Source organism: Cyberlindnera jadinii (genome assembly GCF_001661405.1).
Source record: "Cyberlindnera jadinii NRRL Y-1542 unplaced genomic scaffold CYBJAscaffold_3, whole genome shotgun sequence".
Lineage (NCBI taxonomy): Eukaryota > Fungi > Ascomycota > Saccharomycetes > Phaffomycetales > Wickerhamomycetaceae > Williopsis > Williopsis jadinii.
In genome coordinates this window covers 1,015,432-1,030,742 of record NW_017963654.1, presented here as the reverse complement: position 1 = coordinate 1,030,742, position 15,311 = coordinate 1,015,432, and the positions used below count along the sequence as shown (strand labels likewise).

The following is a 15,311-nucleotide window of genomic DNA, read 5'->3' as shown; positions in this document are numbered from 1 at the left end:
CCTTTTAAATACTCCTCTTAACCCATTTTATATAAATCCTCTAGTCAACTCACATCTATAAAGCTCTGTTTGACTTGTCCCTTGTCCAAGTCCCAAACTTAGAACTTGAACTTTTTGTCCATTGTCTTACTCGCATAGGCACATTTTATCATTAGCAGCACAAAACCACGACCACCGGGATTTCCAAAGTTGATTTTTCAGCAAAAATTCCCCCTGTGCCTCTTCTCGTTTACTCCCTTTTTTGCCCTCTCGCTCTCTCTCTCTTTCTCTCTCTTGTTGCCTTTTTCTTAATTTATTATTAAGACGTCAACACACTTGGACAAGGTTATTGGACATTATCCTCTGATTCCACTGTTCAATTGATCAAAAGGGGCAAGTACTAGCCAATTTGAAAAAGAGGGAAATTTAAATTATAGGAAAGATTTGCCCACCGTGAAGTTCAGAAAACACTCTCACAACCAGGACAAAATGACAGACGCATCCAAATCTTCATCTTGGACGTCATTTCTCAAGTCCATCGCTTCATACAATGGTGACTTGTCCTCGCTGACTGCGCCTCCCTTCATTCTGTCTTCGACATCGTTGTCTGAGTTCTCACAGTTTTGGGGTGAGCATCCGGATTTACTCATTGCACCAAACTTCATAGGCGACAAGGAGTCCCTGAACGGGCCAGACGCTGATAAAATTGCCCTTGAGCGTATTGTTGCAGTCACCAGATGGTTTATCTCTACTTTGAGATCGCAGTACTGCTCTAGAAACGAGGAGCTTGGTTCTGAGAAGAAGCCGTTGAATCCATTCCTCGGTGAACTGTTCTTGGGTAAGTGGGTGGACAAGAGCGAGGACCAGAAACTCGGTGAAACCATCTTGTTGTCAGAGCAGGTGTCACATCATCCCCCAGAGACTGCTTATGCCATCTTTAACGACAAGAACAAAGTCCAATTACAAGGTTACAACGGTATCAGGGCTTCTATCTCTGCCACTTCTATCAACGTTAAGCAATTCGGTCATGCCATCTTGGAATTCAAGGAGCTTGGTGAAACGTTCCTGTGTACTTTGCCTCCGTTGCACATTGAAGGTTTGATCCTTGCCTCACCATACGTTGAACTTGAAGGTCGCTCTTTTATCCAATCCTCCTCTGGTTACATCACCGTTATAGAGTACAGTGGTAAGGGTTACTTTAGTGGAAAGAAGAACAGTTTTAAGGCTCGTATCTACAAGGACTTTGCCGCATCTAAGAGCAAAGAGAACGCCCTCTATACAATCTCTGGTCAATGGAGTGGTATTTCCTACATTAGTAAGGGTAACTCCAAGGAAAAGGATGAGTTGTTCTACGATGCCCACTCAAAGAACCCTGAACACCTTGTTGTTAAGCCAATTGAGGAACAGAACGACTTGGAGTCTCGTAAGGCTTGGAAATCGGTTGCCGACGCCATCAAGATTGGTAACTACGATCTTATCCATAAGGAGAAGTCAACTATTGAGATTGCACAACGTGAGTTGCGTGAAAAGGAATCAGAGAGTGGAACCAGCTGGCAAACGAGATGGTTTGATGAAGTTGATGTCAATTCCAGTCCAAAGAACGGTGAAGCTGCTGATCCTCTGGTCGAGTTGGCCTCCCTCGCAAATTTGTCAAGAAGAGACGTTGTCAGTGGTACGCAAGTTGGTGATAAAGATGACAAGGCATCTGCTCCTGCAGTACATTGGAGATTCATAAGAGCCAACTGGGACAACGAAACTGAAATCAAAGTTTAGATGGGTGGGTTGTTCTCTGAACGCCTTTCTCTGTTGATCTTGTTGTTTCTTATGATAATGCGTTATTACTTTTTCTGCCTTTAAAGATATCCGTTCTTATAAACTCGTATCTATTTGTATCACGTCAGTGTAGCTGAAATCGTTGGATATGATCTACAAGTCTCCGGTGTTAATTAAAGAAGTTGTACCTCCCCGTGATATTTGAATGCGATTGCATTCATTCGAAGAGCTCTTAAATATATTGTGCTGTTACTTAGCAAAATTACAGAAAGACCTGCAAAAGCTTCCAGTCCTTTCGTCTTGAAATGACTACTGACGAGTCGATATTACCAAGAGCAGTACACTATGTCAAATCACAGTGAGCTGGCTCTCGTTAATGAATCGTAGATTCTGCCCACGAAGACCAACGTCAAAAGAAGTACGTTTAAGTCACGTGATCATTGGTGCGGGCACCTTGTGCAAGTCATCGCTGAGCGAAAAAAAAAAGATATGAGCGGTACGGGAATCGAACCCATGCCTAGTGCTTGGAAGGCACTTATTCTACCACTGAACTAACCGCCCGGATCGTTGAAGTTTCGCCCAGATGGCATTGTTTTGTTAAGAGTTGTTGTGATTGCTTTGATCATTGGTGATTTATCATGTGGGCACTAGGGAAATGGTCTAATGTCTAGTCGATAAGTATCTGAGGCCATACGACGCCAGTATAATCACCTGGAATAATCAACACTCCTCAAATTGAAGTTCTTCTGACTATGTTTTTTCCAGAGCTCCAAAAGAGCTAAGGTAAATCCATGTGAACACTGAAAGTGACAAATATAGTCATGCTATGTTCTGCTTCAGATAAGTGAGGAGTCGGGTGTATTCTGTAGAAGAAGAGTACTTTGGCTGAACATAACAGGGTTTCCGTGTCGAAGAGCAACGGAACTATTCCTGGGAAGGATGAATACCGAAGAATGATTCTGGTTGTATCTCTTCTCTTAGTGTCCACTCAGACAGGAAGGGATTCGGATTGAAGACAAAATTCGTCGACAGCAAATATTATGGACAAGAGTAACGGCACATTCACCAACTGTACCTCAAGAATTTGTCGACATCACTCTCCAATTCCGTGTAGCACTTTGTTAGGCACAGTTGTCAGCCTACCTACTATTGGTGGCTGACTACGAACAGCAAATTACAACTTCCAGTCAATGCTGATTCAGAGGGGGAACCAGAGGGGGAACCCGTGATCGGGCTCGATTGATACACTGATCTTCTTTGATGAAAGATGAAACTGTTTTCTATAATCCATCGCAGTGTACACTACATAGACAAGTTTGTAGTGGTACTGGCTGTTTTGACGATCCGCTCATCGAATGTGCATGGAACGCACGGTTATGCATCAGTTTTCAATGCCGGCATACGTGAATTCAAAAAAAAATGAGCGGTACGGGAATCGAACCCATGCCTAGTGCTTGGAAGGCACTTATTCTACCACTGAACTAACCGCCCGAATTGAATACTAAGAAATTAATTTAGTGAGTCAGGAGCATAAATGGGGTTATTGAAGCTCAAATCTTTATTTATAGCTCGCAATGTAAATTATTGTTGAAGATGTAGAATGTACTACCTCAGACAGTGGCTACATAGTTATTTAATGTTTCAGGTGCGGTGTTTTAGGTGGTTCAAAGCATTATAAAGAACAGTTAGATGCAAGCAATCGGTACATGACAGAGAGAGTATATGTATCGTAAGGTTTGATGGCTAGTGATGTGTAGTCTGTCCCGTTTTTGTCCAATTATAATGGTCAATCGTTGAAAGACTGATTCAATCGTCTATGGAATCTGTGGGCGTAAATTCTCTCCAGCAAGTACATGATTAGATTCGTTGTCGACTCAATGAATGCTGAGAGTGATCTGGCAACAGAAATAATGAGAAACAATGGGCCTCCACTTCGACTATTGGGCAACAAATGGACTATTCAACTACTGGAGAAACAACAGGGGAGCCTGTGATCCAGTCTGACCACGTTCTAACCTTCGCTAAGCACAAAACAATCGATTGTCCTTTCTGGGCTTTCCCTTCTTTCAAATCAATGTATATCGTTTAGCAGGCTAAGATGTGGTGTCCTGATGTTTCATGTCACCATTTGACCCAGCAAGCCCTAATATTATCGCATAAAAGCGATTAAACAAAGCTTGAATATACAGCTATTTTAGTGTTGTTTTTCGACAGTTATTCATTATTGTATCTAATGAGATAAACTATACTCAACCTAACTACCTGAATTGTCACAAAATACTGAAACATTAAGGCTTTTCTCTTTAAAACCAATTTAATTGGCGTATTAAATCATATGATACAAAATGAACCCATCTCTTTTTAAATTAAAAATTCGAAAAAAATATATCAAACTGATTTGTTAATGCTTATTGACACCTAAGCTAGTACAAATCATCCCAGAACATATTACCGGGCCTCAATCGTCAACAATGGACTACAGCTATAACGTTGCGTTGAGACATAATCCAATTCAGTCACCTCTAAAGCTTTTAAACAACACTACACGAGTTTTGAAACCCTGAATCGTCCTATAAAGAGCTTTCAAATCATGCGAGCACTTCCAGCTCCATGTGTAAGCCCAATTGAGCCCATCTGGACACCCCTTATGATGTAATTGACAGTGTTAGAACCTCAACTCCCCCTATTCGCTCTTCCTTGCCCACATATTGAGATCGGTCCTGCCCACGCTCACCGCCGTCCCCTCCCTAGGCTCAGCCTGAAAGTCCTGGAGGAAAAATCCTAGGCTCAGCCTGAAAGCCCTGGGGGGAAGGAACTGGGCGGGGGAGCCGTTGTGCGATGCCCTGAAATTTAACCACATCCCCCTTGAAATTTCTCTCCTTCCCTTCTGCCACTATCTACCAAAAGCATTGGCTAATACCATCTACGTCCATCAATTGCTTCATGAACAGAATGTCAAACTGTATCTTCTGCAAAATCATCAAAGGTTCGTGTGCTTGATTGTTTATCGTCTCGTTGTGCCCTGCGAGCTCTCTCTTCAATACCCATCTTCCCGGAGTTGAATTGCATCGTATAGACGTCGTACTAACACCATTGAACATAGGCGAGATTCCTTCGTTCAAGCTCTTTGAAACTGAAAAGACTTACTCATTCTTGGACATCCAGCCAACGTCTGAGGGCCATGCGCTCGTCATTCCAAAGGAACATGGTGCAAAGCTTCACAACTTGTCGGATGAGTCGCTTGCAGATCTTCTGCCTGTTGCTAAGAAAGTTGCCAACTTGCTGGAGTTGAACAACGACGACCCGGAGTCGTCAGTTGGCTACAACATCCTACAGAATAACGGCAGAATTGCTCACCAGGAGGTTGACCACGTTCACTTCCACGTTATTCCAAAGAAGGATGAAAAGACTGGGCTGATTGTCGGCTGGCCAGCAAAGGAGGCCGATTTCGAACAACTGGGTAAGCTACACGAGAAGTTGAAGGCCAAGATTGAAAAAGGAGAATACTGAAACTTGTGTATACACAGTAATATGCTGAAGTTGCTATTCCATCTCTAATATCAACGTGTTATGCGGTAGATTACGAACCCTTCTCTCAACTCTGGAACTAAACAGTGCTCCAAATGCCTCCATATTCTCAGTCCTCTTGTCAACACTTGCTCGACGAACTGCTCGATGTTCTCTGGGAGCCTAAGTTGTAAAGCTATCAGAACCGTACTGGTCTGGTGACAAAGCCTTGCAATTGCATCAACTAGGAAGGGTATGAGATAATCGTTATAGACAACGTCACAGGCAACGATATAGTCAATTGAGTCCAAGCTACAGACCTGTTGTAAATTCCAAACACCACTGTCGAGGTCCTCCCAGTCAAGCTCCACAACGTCAACGGTGCCTTTCAACTTCCCACCGTTGCTAGGAATGTGCATCGTAGAACTTGCAAAATCACACAAGTTCGAACAAATGTTCTGCTTCAGTAGCTTCAGAATGTGATGCTGGTCTGTAGATATGTAGTGCTTACAAGATGGCCCCAGAGCACAGCTCAGCAGGCCAGTCACACCACTTCCCAGTTCCACCACGGTCTTCCCTCTGAGATCATATGGTGATAACTTGTCGTTAAGTATCCACCCTACAAACGGTATGGAAACACTCCATAGTACAAACCCAGTTGTGCTTCCCTGCTGGTTTAACGAGCTCAACGACTGCTGGAATTCAAACTCCTTGTCCACATCATCAATTGTCACCTTCACCATTGACGTCCTCGACTGGATCCCCAAATCGTGCTCATTAGGGTGGGAATAGAGCTCATAGATGTGCGAAGAGACATCATCCAGAGTAACTTCCTCGAGGAAATCCTCCATTTGCTTCACCATCAAGTAGCACGTTGAGGCAAGCTGACGGTGGTTAAGACGAACACTGCTCTCTCCAATTTAGAGCGATCTTCCCTTATATGTGTCCGCGAACTACACAGTGAAGTAGTAGTGATACCTATATAATACCAAATAGAATAGAATTAGATCAAACCCTTCTTCAACAAGATCTCAGCGATCAAGATACCAGCACCTGCGGCACCGATGATGGTGTTGTGGGAGAGAACAACCATCTTGAAGTCGAGGACTGGGTCCTCTCTGACTCTACCGACAGAGACACCGTAGCCGGCATCTCTGTCACGGTCCAATCTTGGCTGTGGACGGTCTGGTTGCTCCAGGACATGGATGGTCTGCTTTGGAGCCGAGTGGCATCCCAGCTTGTAGGCTTCACAGACGTACTCCTTCAAACACTGCTTGACTTCGTCGACGCTTGGCTTGTTCTGAGTCTTGAACCTAAGGGAGATGCACTCTGTGTGGCCGTCTGAGACGGCAACACGGTTACACTGGGCAGAGACCTTGATCTCGTCATCGGACAGGATGCTGAACCCGTCTTTGGCATCGTTCAAGCCACCCAGGATCTTCTTAGTCTCCCATTCGATCTTGTCCTCCTCACCAGAGATGTATGGGACAATGTTGTCCAAGACGTCGATACCAGAGACACCTGGACTGAAACCAGCACCGGAGATGGCTTGCAAGGTGGTTGTGGTCAAGAGGTCAATAGGACCAAACTTCTCCACCAGTGGCTTCAGTGGAGCAACGAGACCAGCGGTGGAACAGTTCGAGATACACACGATGAATCCAGGGCGCTTCTCACCCTTGGCCTTGGCGGCGTTCAACTTGGTCTCAACAACTTGTAGATGGTCTGTGTTGACGATTGGAACAATCAGCGGAACATCCGCTTCTCTTCTATAGTTCTTTGCGTTGGACACAACAGCCAACCCATTTTCTCTAAACTCCTTCTCAATAGGACCAGCATACTCAGCATCCAGCCCGGAGAACACAACATCACAGTCCTTGAACGCCTCGTAGGTGCACTCGGACACGATCAAGTCCTTGGCACTCTCTGGCAACAGACTGGTCTGCTTCCAGGTAACGGCATCCTCATAACGCTTGCCTGCGGATCTGGAAGAGGCACCCAGTGCGCTCAATTCAAAGTCCGGGTGGTCCGACAGGAGAAGAATGAAACGTTGTCCAACAGAACCGGTGGCTCCAAGAACACCAGCTTTCTTAGCCATCTTTATTGTATGTTTAATCTATGCTTTCTTGCTGAAGAAGTGTGTGTTGAGGTTGTGTGATGGTGCCTTTTGTTTTCGGTGAGGTTTTGCTCGATGAGTCAATGGCGGTACGCGCCACACAGGGAAATGAGATGTCTGGGTGTTGGTATGGGCAGCACTTGGGCTAGTGCTCATAACCTTTCCCTTTTCAGTAGTTCTTCTCTCTCTCTCACACTCTCTTCCTTGTTGATGGAGCCTTCACGTGTAGGATGAAGAGAATGAACTCAGTGGGGATGAAAGAGGCGTTGAGAGGTCTCATACGACAGACCAGATCATCGTTTCTAGATGCTAGAACACAACGGCTGATGATTGCGGAGTTGAAGAAGAGGATACGCCGTGATCAGCCGAAGTTGTTTGATGAGGTACGCCATCTCATCTCGAAGGTGTCCGATGGAGACGTTTATTCGATCCCCACAGTGCTGGAAAGGTACTATCTCCAAGGTAATTATAGGGACCATAAGGATGTTCAGTACTTTCTGAAGGGCCACCTGGATTCGTGGCCACATGAAAGCATAAGAAGGATCCTGAATAACGAGAAGAACACATTGGAACAGAAGTGCAGACATATGAACCAATTGAAGAGCATCAAGTTCCCCCAGAGAGATGAGCGACAGATACCTTCCATCTCGAGCATTATGGGCATATCGCATGTCTCAAGAGACATCGATATCTTGCCTGTGGAATCTACAAGGCTCTATACGGATAAAGACCAACGATTTAACCTCATGTTGACAAAAGTGCTGGCGATATACCGATTCCTATTGGGAAACACTTATGTACACTCCAGAAACTTACAGTCACCAATCGCTAGAATTCCACTGAAAGTCTCTGGTGAGGACGTTGCGCAGTGTAGAAAGGTCAATATAATAAGGAAGAAGATAAGGTATCTGAGACATGTGTTGAAGTCAATACCACCTCTGGAGCTGGACGATCACAACTATTTGACAAATCTATTGGACACGTACTATCTTGATCCTCCTAAGGAGATTGATAGACACCTCATGAAGAAGATCAGAAGAGAATACAAGAAATTTCTAAGACGTACGTATACTGTTGATCAAGACTCAACAGTAAAGCATAACAAATATGCATTCATTATAGCTAAAAATGCCCCAGACAGTGCGTACTTCCATTAGCTGAATAGCCTTCCTGTACATAGATATATGCCATGTGTTTCATATTTGGTTCATCACAAATACTGTGTAGTGTTTCATGTCGCTGCTGATGCCACATCCAATGTTTCTTCCTGTGTTTGTTGTCACATAAGAAACCTGAATATCATCCATAGGTTCGTTACTGGTCAATGATAATGTTTTATAAGTATGAAGGGATTGGTCAAATAGATATTGATATGCAAAAGTGACCAACCTGTGTCCAGACACAATGAGTACATTATCATCATCCAAGACTTGTAAATCCGAGATGGCATCTTCAAATTCGACTTTTGTTGACGTTGTGAGTTTGCTTTCAACATTTACCTTGAAAATCTCCAGAGTTGAGTCCAACGCACTGAAGACGTATAGATCATCGTCAATGAATTTCATTCGTTGTTTCTCCGTTATTTGACCCAATGGAATTTGAAGCAGAGTTCCATCTTCTTCTATATGAGTAATGCTAGCTCGAATACTTTTTCTTATGGAGTCAAACATATCCTCTGCTGAAATGGTCACTTTGTTAGATTTCATCCTCATCAAAGGAACAAGAGTGGTGAACACAGACCTTTCCAAATGTGCTGATATGTACTCAGCTACGCTTGAAGTTGAATATTCAATGTCACATGAATCTTCCTGTAATTCTGTGAACGTGAACTTGAGCCACAGTATGAACTCGTTAAACAACTCTTGCTCATTGTTGATCTTCTTTATTAATTGGAATAGCTCGATGAGGAAGTGTTTGACCTCTGAGATAACAACCGGAATAGCACCAGCAATGTCAAATGGTGTGTCCAATAAAGATGCAGTGTTCGCCACAGATATTGATCTTGATAGCAAAAGTATTAATCTATCACAGGCAGGTATCAAATGGTAGATGAGAAGTTTTCTCGTGTTGTTATAAGCTGCTTCACCACTGCTTGTCCATCTCTTTAAATTTCTATCACCGATGGAGTTTTGTATCCAATCTTTGATGTCTTCACTCATCATACCCGTCAATAGCAGATTATACAACTCGTCACCAACGTTGAGCCCCTTCTCCTTTAGTTCATTGCGTAGTACGTTTAAAAACCTATTGTGGTCATCGAGGTAGGACTTTACCAAGACGGCAATACTGCTCAGTACTTCACCGATATACCCCAACAACGCAATGATCTTAGACGACAAAGTTGTAATTTGTGAGAAGAACTCGTAATGCTGTATAAAGTTCGTCCTGAATTTGCGTAACTTGTACTGCATCGTATTGAAAGAGGACGTCAAGATGTAATGATCCTCTAGAGAGTGTGAGATACAATTGACAATCTCTTCGTCATCCTCATTTTCTTTGAAGATCTCCACAGGGCCAAGGGAGAACAACCCATGTAGCGTAAGATTGACCGAATTGGATCCAAATGCAAATAACAAATCCATGTTCTCCTCGTTCGAACCTATTTGGATCATCGTATCGATGGCCTGTTTGGAGCTGAACGTCTTGTTCATCCTCGGAGCCCCCGATATGGACAACGGCGTCAATTTCGGTAAGCTATCCCATATGTCATTCAGCTCAAACTTCCCGTGGAACTTGTTCTCAGAAGCTGGCCTCTTCATCACGATCCATCTCGTAAAGTTCACAGAGCCCTGCGTCTTCAACCGTGTCAGTTCCTCATTGGAGTTCACGTCATACAAAACCACGCTGTCGTCAACACACACAACACAGAGCTGCTTCCCATCAGGCCTCCACTCTATGCATTTCACAGGACTGGAAGAAGTATCTATCTCGTACACCTTCCTTCCATTCATTCTGTACAGAGAGATGCACTTCCCATTACGCTGCGACACCGCCAACAAGTCCATAGACGGACACCACGAGTAAACAACGCCATCAGCATCGTCCTCGAAGCAATACACCCTATCGCTCTTGTTCTCAGACTGTATAAACCTCATCAGCGGGAGAAACAACAGCGAACTGAAGCAGTTAATGCCCTTTGATGAAGTTGGTGGAGTTGTTTGTTTACATTTCGACAAGAGTACCGCGTGGTGTACGGATGTATCACCACTGTCTCGAGGACCTCATCGTGATGATGGCTCTCTGCTCTTCTTCTTCTTCTTCTTCTTCCTCCTGGACGACCACTCTAAGCTGGTTAGCGATGTCGAAGAACGATTCCCAGGTAAGTCGATAGCGCTTCTTGCCGAGGAGCATGTGTACTAACATGGAAATTAGATCAAAGCTCTGTCGAACTTGAAGTCGTCTGAGCGTAGGAGGTTGCTGTCCTCGATCATCGAGACATATAAGCTGCCGACAAACCTCACAAAGAGCACCCAGGAGTTGTTCTTGCCGAGCACAATCAAGTACACGGAGTTCAAATCACCAAAGGAGCACGTGGATGTGCTGTACATGGATAACGACCAGATTCCAGTGTGGTTCTCATCAAGGGCCGGGAAGTTAGTGCCAACAGTGTATACCTTGTGGAGGGCGCCATTCCTGCTGGAGAAAGTGTACACTAACCCTCATGTTATAGAGGTCCTGATAGGTGGCGCCAATTTGATGCTTCCGGGATGTGCACCATCTTTTGGTACGATTCAGAAGGGTGATGTTGTTGGGATTTGCGATACTGCTCATCCAAATAGGGTCATGGCCATTGGATACGCAGCACTTGACCTTAAGGACATAACAAAGACTGTAGGCACTACCGGGATTGCCGTGAATGTGATTCATAGAGTCGATGACGTTATATGCCATGTTGCTAAGAAGAAAGTTGAGGTCCCCGAACAAGTTGAGGAGGTGACTATGGTGTTGAAAGAGGAGGAGGAGGAGGAGGAGGAGAAGGGGGAGGAAGAGACCGATGTGCAGGCAAAAGAAGAGGACTCTAATCAGAGTACACATGGAGATGATAGATCTGAAGACGTAACTACAGACCAAGTTGAAAAGTTGACTAAAGAGCTCAACGACTTGACAACAGATGATGTTGATTATCTTCTCAAGAGAGCACTCTACCAGACCTTGACTCAAACCCCAGTCACACCACCGTTGTCATCTTCACAGTTCATGGACCAACTGGTTCAAAACTTGGCTACAGATCATTCAGATGTCAACATCAAGAAGTCGTCGTGGAAGAAGGCAGCGAAATTCCTGAAGGCAATGGAGAAAGATGGATTTCTCAAATTGAAGGGCAAAGGCGATGACTTGACAGTTGTTGAAGTTGCAAAGTCTTCAAACAATGATACTCTCAAAGGTTTCGTTCCTTACAAAGTGAAGAAACCAGCAAAGAAATCCCCTTCTGAATCCTCATCAAATGGAAAAGCAGCCGGTTCTCTCATCTTGGAGCATTATTACAAACCAACTTCTGTCCTTAGACCGTTGTATAACTCTCTGGACCTAGAGCTCGATGCTTATTACACTACAAAGGAATTGAGAAAGCACTTGGATCAGTACATTGACAAGGAGCAACTCGTGAACCCGGCAGATAAGTCCACTATCATAGTCAACGACTTCTTGAGCAAAATTATACCAGGGAACAAGAATCTCGTTAAACGTAGCCAGCTATTGGCACCTTTTGAGAAGCAATTCTCACCATTCTATACAATTTCTAAACCAGGTCAAAGCAATGGATCGTTAAAGAAACTCCGTGGTACCCCACCGAAGGTTCATATTGTTATTGAAACGAAGATTGGACGGAAAACCATCACAAGGGTTTTCAATTTTGAGACCTATGGCGTCGACGCTGAAGTGTTGAGTGCTGAGCTCAAGCTGAAATGCTCTGGCTCTGCGACAATCAGACCAAACGTCCAGAGTCCAAAGATTATTGAAGTTGTTGTGCAAGGTTCTCATTCCCAAAAGGCTGTTGAGTTGTTGACGACGAAGTTTGGGCTGAACCCAAATTGGATCGACAGCGAGGATAAGTCCAAGAAGTCCAAGAAGAAGAAGTGAGTATGCTCCACGATACTTGTAGTGCCTTGTCGAGCTTATAGTCGTTGACGAGTTGCTCAATTGTACGTTTGTCTTCCAAACTGTCCAATCTGTTGTAGTTTTGTCGTACCTGATCAATAACCATTCTGTCCAGCTTATAATGGACGCTCTGAGGCCCAACCATCGGCGATCCCAATACCCTGAATAGCTGGCCTGTGACCTTCTCCAGTATTTGAATCATATCCTGATCTCCTAGAGGCTCTTCAAGAGTATACACCAGTGTGGATCCCAATCTCGGCAACACCAGCTCATCAGGGTAGTATATTTCCCTAGTCAGCACTATCAATTGTGTAATTTGGCCATGGCTCCAATCAACGTACGTAGTTGGATCCTCCCCCAGGTCCTCCGTGGCATCAGCTGTATATCTTACTTCGAACTTGATATCCAGTTGTACCACTCTGCTCAGAGACTCCAACACAGGGGCCATGAGCTCAGATACGAACTCGACATCCCAGTATCCAGCGTCCATGAGTATGATCCACGTCACACTCATTTTCCGGTCTTTATTCATAGCCATTGCCCCTGTTGAGCTGTTCAGATGGAACACCTCATCAACAAGGATGTTCCTTATGAACTCGGGCATGGTGTTATGAGCAATGAGAGAATCAGTCTGGAATATCGTGATCGACCTCCCAAAGGGGTCCACGTAGTAGCTGGGCACCTCAGCGTACCCCAGCTTGATCCAGTAGCCATCATCGGGGATGTCTTCAGCGCAAGAGGGCACAATGATCTTCAGCTTCGTCTCGTTGTCCTTCAGGTCCTTCTCCAATAGTGAGCTCGTCCTCAGGGCCAAGAAGCGCAGAGGAGCTGGTAACGGGAAATAGATTGGAATCGTGACATTCAGCGCTACTATCAGTGGCAGTAGCACCAGTACAACAACCAGTTTCATCAAGTTGTTGTGCTCTGCTGCTTCCCTCAGAGGCGGTTTTCTGAGGTTGAAGTGGGAATAAGCCCGGTTGAAAAAGCGTACATCTACAACATCCCATCATCAGCATATAAGGCTACGATGTCTAGCGTTACAAAGCACGGTGTGAATGACAGAAGCAACGAAAACACACACACACACACACACTGAAGCGTAATTTATATACATGTTGATAGCTGACCTATGTACTGTTATACGTCGGTTCATTTGACGTTGATGACCATGCCCGGCCCGTGTGTGGACTGGATCACCGTCTGACCCAGTATGCTCTGTCTCTTCACCTTTTGTTCACTGATGGCCTTCTCTAGAGCGTGACGAGCAGCAATGACGTTTCTGATGATCTCGTTATCGGAAAAGTTGACACGACCAACAGCCAGCGAGATCTGGTCCGTCTTCTGTCTGAATGGAATGGAGCCCGAAACCTCCCTGATGAGCTGAGCAACGTCTTCGCTCACAGTGCCCTTCTTCACCGTCGGCATCAGCCCTCTTGGGCCTAGCGTACGTGCCAGCTGGTTCAGCTGTGGAACCATCTCCGGCGTGGCGAATGCCCTGTCGAACTGGAGCTCCAGCTCGCCTTGCTTGATCTTCTCCACCAGCTCCGCACCGCCAACCAGCGACGCCCCCTGGCCCAGCGCAAGCTGCTTCTGTTCCTCCACAGACGTGAACACCAGGATCCTGGTCTCCTTAAGAGCCTTCGGGAACGCAATCGAGCCGCTGAGTCTCGGGTTTCCCTTGGCGGCAACCACCGACGTGGTGATGGAAATCACAGCCTCCTCGGGCGACCTGCCAACCTCCGCGGCCCTCAGGTAACGCAGAGCCTGCTCGATGTCCATGTAGTACTGCGATCTCTCTGGATTCGCACGCGCTTCAGCTCGCTTACGTGCCATCTTTCTCAGCTCCGCCTTTCTCGAGGCCTCCTTCGACTGAGCCCTCTCCCTCTGCTCAGCAACCCTCGCCAGGTCGTCGTTTGGGCCTCTCAGCGGAGCCAGCACCGAAAACTGGCGTGCCACAGAGCACGCCCTCTGTCCCTGTAAGCCTCTCAGCATCTTCAAGCCTGTGAGCATCGTCCAATGTCGTTGCTTCGCTGTGCCAAAGTGTGCTCTTCGTACTCGAGCCCGTTGTTTGTGTCGTGTTGGAGTGAAAAAGTTCGTCGGCGGAAAATTTCAGCGCTGTGCGCGGAAGAGGCGGTACGGGACACACAGGCATACGCTCAAGGTGCTTTGTATGGAGAGGTTAGTACTAATTAGAATGATACTAATAAAAACAGTAGACCCGTATTCAAAGTTCCTAAAGTATGCCAAAATGTAGCTCTTACCCGAATTAAGGGATAGGCAAAGTATGGGAATGTAATCTTTGATGGTTTCTGAGATATACCAATTCATAGTTTGTATGGTGTAATCGAGAGAAACATATAGATTTGGTTATACCTCAGCAACAAAACAGAAATGGGGAAAACTGAAGAGAACAGCAGGAGATCAGATCGATATCATCATAAACACTAACTTTGGCTTGATTAGATCGATGGCTCTTTTAAATTAAATCAGAACGTGTTGCGTTATATATGTAATTCTGGTTCTTCGTTGCCTTAGCAATCGTAAAGATGTAAGGATGTTTTTGATTTTGTCTGTGTTGTTTACATTTTGAATTCTTATCAACACAAAATGACACAAAACCAATACAGCTTTATACACAATGTTTAAAACATCACCAAACAATGGCCAGAAACAAAGGATTAAGCAAGCAAAGAACGATGGCTGGGTGACAGCCAAAGAAACCCCAGAGAACTCTCATAGGGATCTTCTAACTACGTCCTCAACTTGAAGAAGAGACATCAGCGGCTGATCCAGAACCACAGCGGCAAGTTCAAACCAATGGAGGTACGAGACAACAAGAAGA

General features: G+C 45.1%; 9 protein-coding genes and 2 non-coding genes across 11 annotated transcripts; 4 read left to right on the top strand and 7 right to left on the bottom strand.

The window, feature by feature from the left end:
- Positions 1-468: 468 nt before the first annotated feature.
- KES1 (oxysterol-binding protein KES1) lies at positions 469-1,752 on the top strand (the record flags this gene model as incomplete). Its single annotated transcript, XM_020212557.1, has 1 exon — positions 469-1,752. One exon carries the CDS (start codon positions 469-471, stop codon positions 1,750-1,752), a length of 1,284 nt encoding a protein of 427 aa, XP_020072073.1.
- A 490-nt stretch (positions 1,753-2,242) lies between these two features.
- On the bottom strand, positions 2,243-2,313 carry CYBJADRAFT_t48. The gene has a single exon. It is a non-coding gene; the product is annotated as a tRNA-Gly (tRNA).
- An 859-nt stretch (positions 2,314-3,172) lies between these two features.
- CYBJADRAFT_t47 lies at positions 3,173-3,243 on the bottom strand. The gene has a single exon. It is a non-coding gene; the product is annotated as a tRNA-Gly (tRNA).
- Positions 3,244-4,704: 1,461 nt separating this feature from the next.
- Positions 4,705-5,262, top strand: HNT1 (adenosine 5'-monophosphoramidase; the record flags this gene model as incomplete). The annotated part of the gene is made up of 2 exons (XM_020212543.1): positions 4,705-4,738; positions 4,856-5,262. 2 exons carry the CDS (start codon positions 4,705-4,707, stop codon positions 5,260-5,262), a joined length of 441 nt encoding a protein of 146 aa, XP_020072072.1.
- On the bottom strand, positions 4,921-6,140 carry RKM5 (S-adenosylmethionine-dependent methyltransferase). The gene has a single exon (XM_020214631.1). The coding sequence runs from the start codon at positions 6,108-6,110 to the stop codon at positions 5,313-5,315; it is 798 nt and encodes a 265-aa protein (XP_020072071.1). The 5' UTR covers positions 6,111-6,140; the 3' UTR covers positions 4,921-5,312.
- An 86-nt stretch (positions 6,141-6,226) lies between these two features.
- Positions 6,227-7,388, bottom strand: HOM2 (aspartate-semialdehyde dehydrogenase). Its single transcript, XM_020217088.1, has one exon. The coding sequence runs from the start codon at positions 7,352-7,354 to the stop codon at positions 6,263-6,265; it is 1,092 nt and encodes a 363-aa protein (XP_020072070.1). The 5' UTR covers positions 7,355-7,388; the 3' UTR covers positions 6,227-6,262.
- Positions 7,389-7,605: 217 nt separating this feature from the next.
- Positions 7,606-8,580, top strand: CYBJADRAFT_166793 (uncharacterized protein). The gene has a single exon (XM_020214630.1). It carries the CDS (start codon positions 7,612-7,614, stop codon positions 8,527-8,529), a length of 918 nt encoding a protein of 305 aa, XP_020072069.1. The 5' UTR covers positions 7,606-7,611; the 3' UTR covers positions 8,530-8,580.
- Positions 8,481-10,480, bottom strand: APC4 (anaphase promoting complex subunit 4). Its single transcript, XM_020214629.1, has one exon. It carries the CDS (start codon positions 10,465-10,467, stop codon positions 8,569-8,571), a length of 1,899 nt encoding a protein of 632 aa, XP_020072068.1. The 5' UTR covers positions 10,468-10,480; the 3' UTR covers positions 8,481-8,568.
- Positions 10,481-10,653: 173 nt separating this feature from the next.
- TMA64 (Tma64p) lies at positions 10,654-12,577 on the top strand. The gene is made up of 2 exons (XM_020214628.1): positions 10,654-10,691; positions 10,745-12,577. The coding sequence occupies exons 1-2, from the start codon at positions 10,671-10,673 to the stop codon at positions 12,449-12,451; spliced, it is 1,728 nt and encodes a 575-aa protein (XP_020072067.1). The 5' UTR covers positions 10,654-10,670; the 3' UTR covers positions 12,452-12,577.
- CYBJADRAFT_183715 (uncharacterized protein) lies at positions 12,508-13,407 on the bottom strand (the record flags this gene model as incomplete). The annotated part of the gene is made up of 2 exons (XM_020217087.1): positions 12,561-13,407; positions 12,508-12,531 (listed from the first exon to the last, which is right to left on the bottom strand). The coding sequence occupies exons 1-2, from the start codon at positions 13,377-13,379 to the stop codon at positions 12,508-12,510; spliced, it is 843 nt and encodes a 280-aa protein (XP_020072066.1). The 5' UTR covers positions 13,380-13,407.
- Positions 13,408-13,483: 76 nt separating this feature from the next.
- Positions 13,484-14,634, bottom strand: MRPL1 (mitochondrial 54S ribosomal protein uL1m). The gene is given in 2 exon segments (XM_020214627.1): positions 13,484-13,540; positions 13,551-14,634. The coding sequence occupies 1 exon segment, from the start codon at positions 14,459-14,461 to the stop codon at positions 13,619-13,621; it is 843 nt and encodes a 280-aa protein (XP_020072065.1). The 5' UTR covers positions 14,462-14,634; the 3' UTR covers positions 13,484-13,540; positions 13,551-13,618.
- Positions 14,635-15,311: the final 677 nt, after the last annotated feature.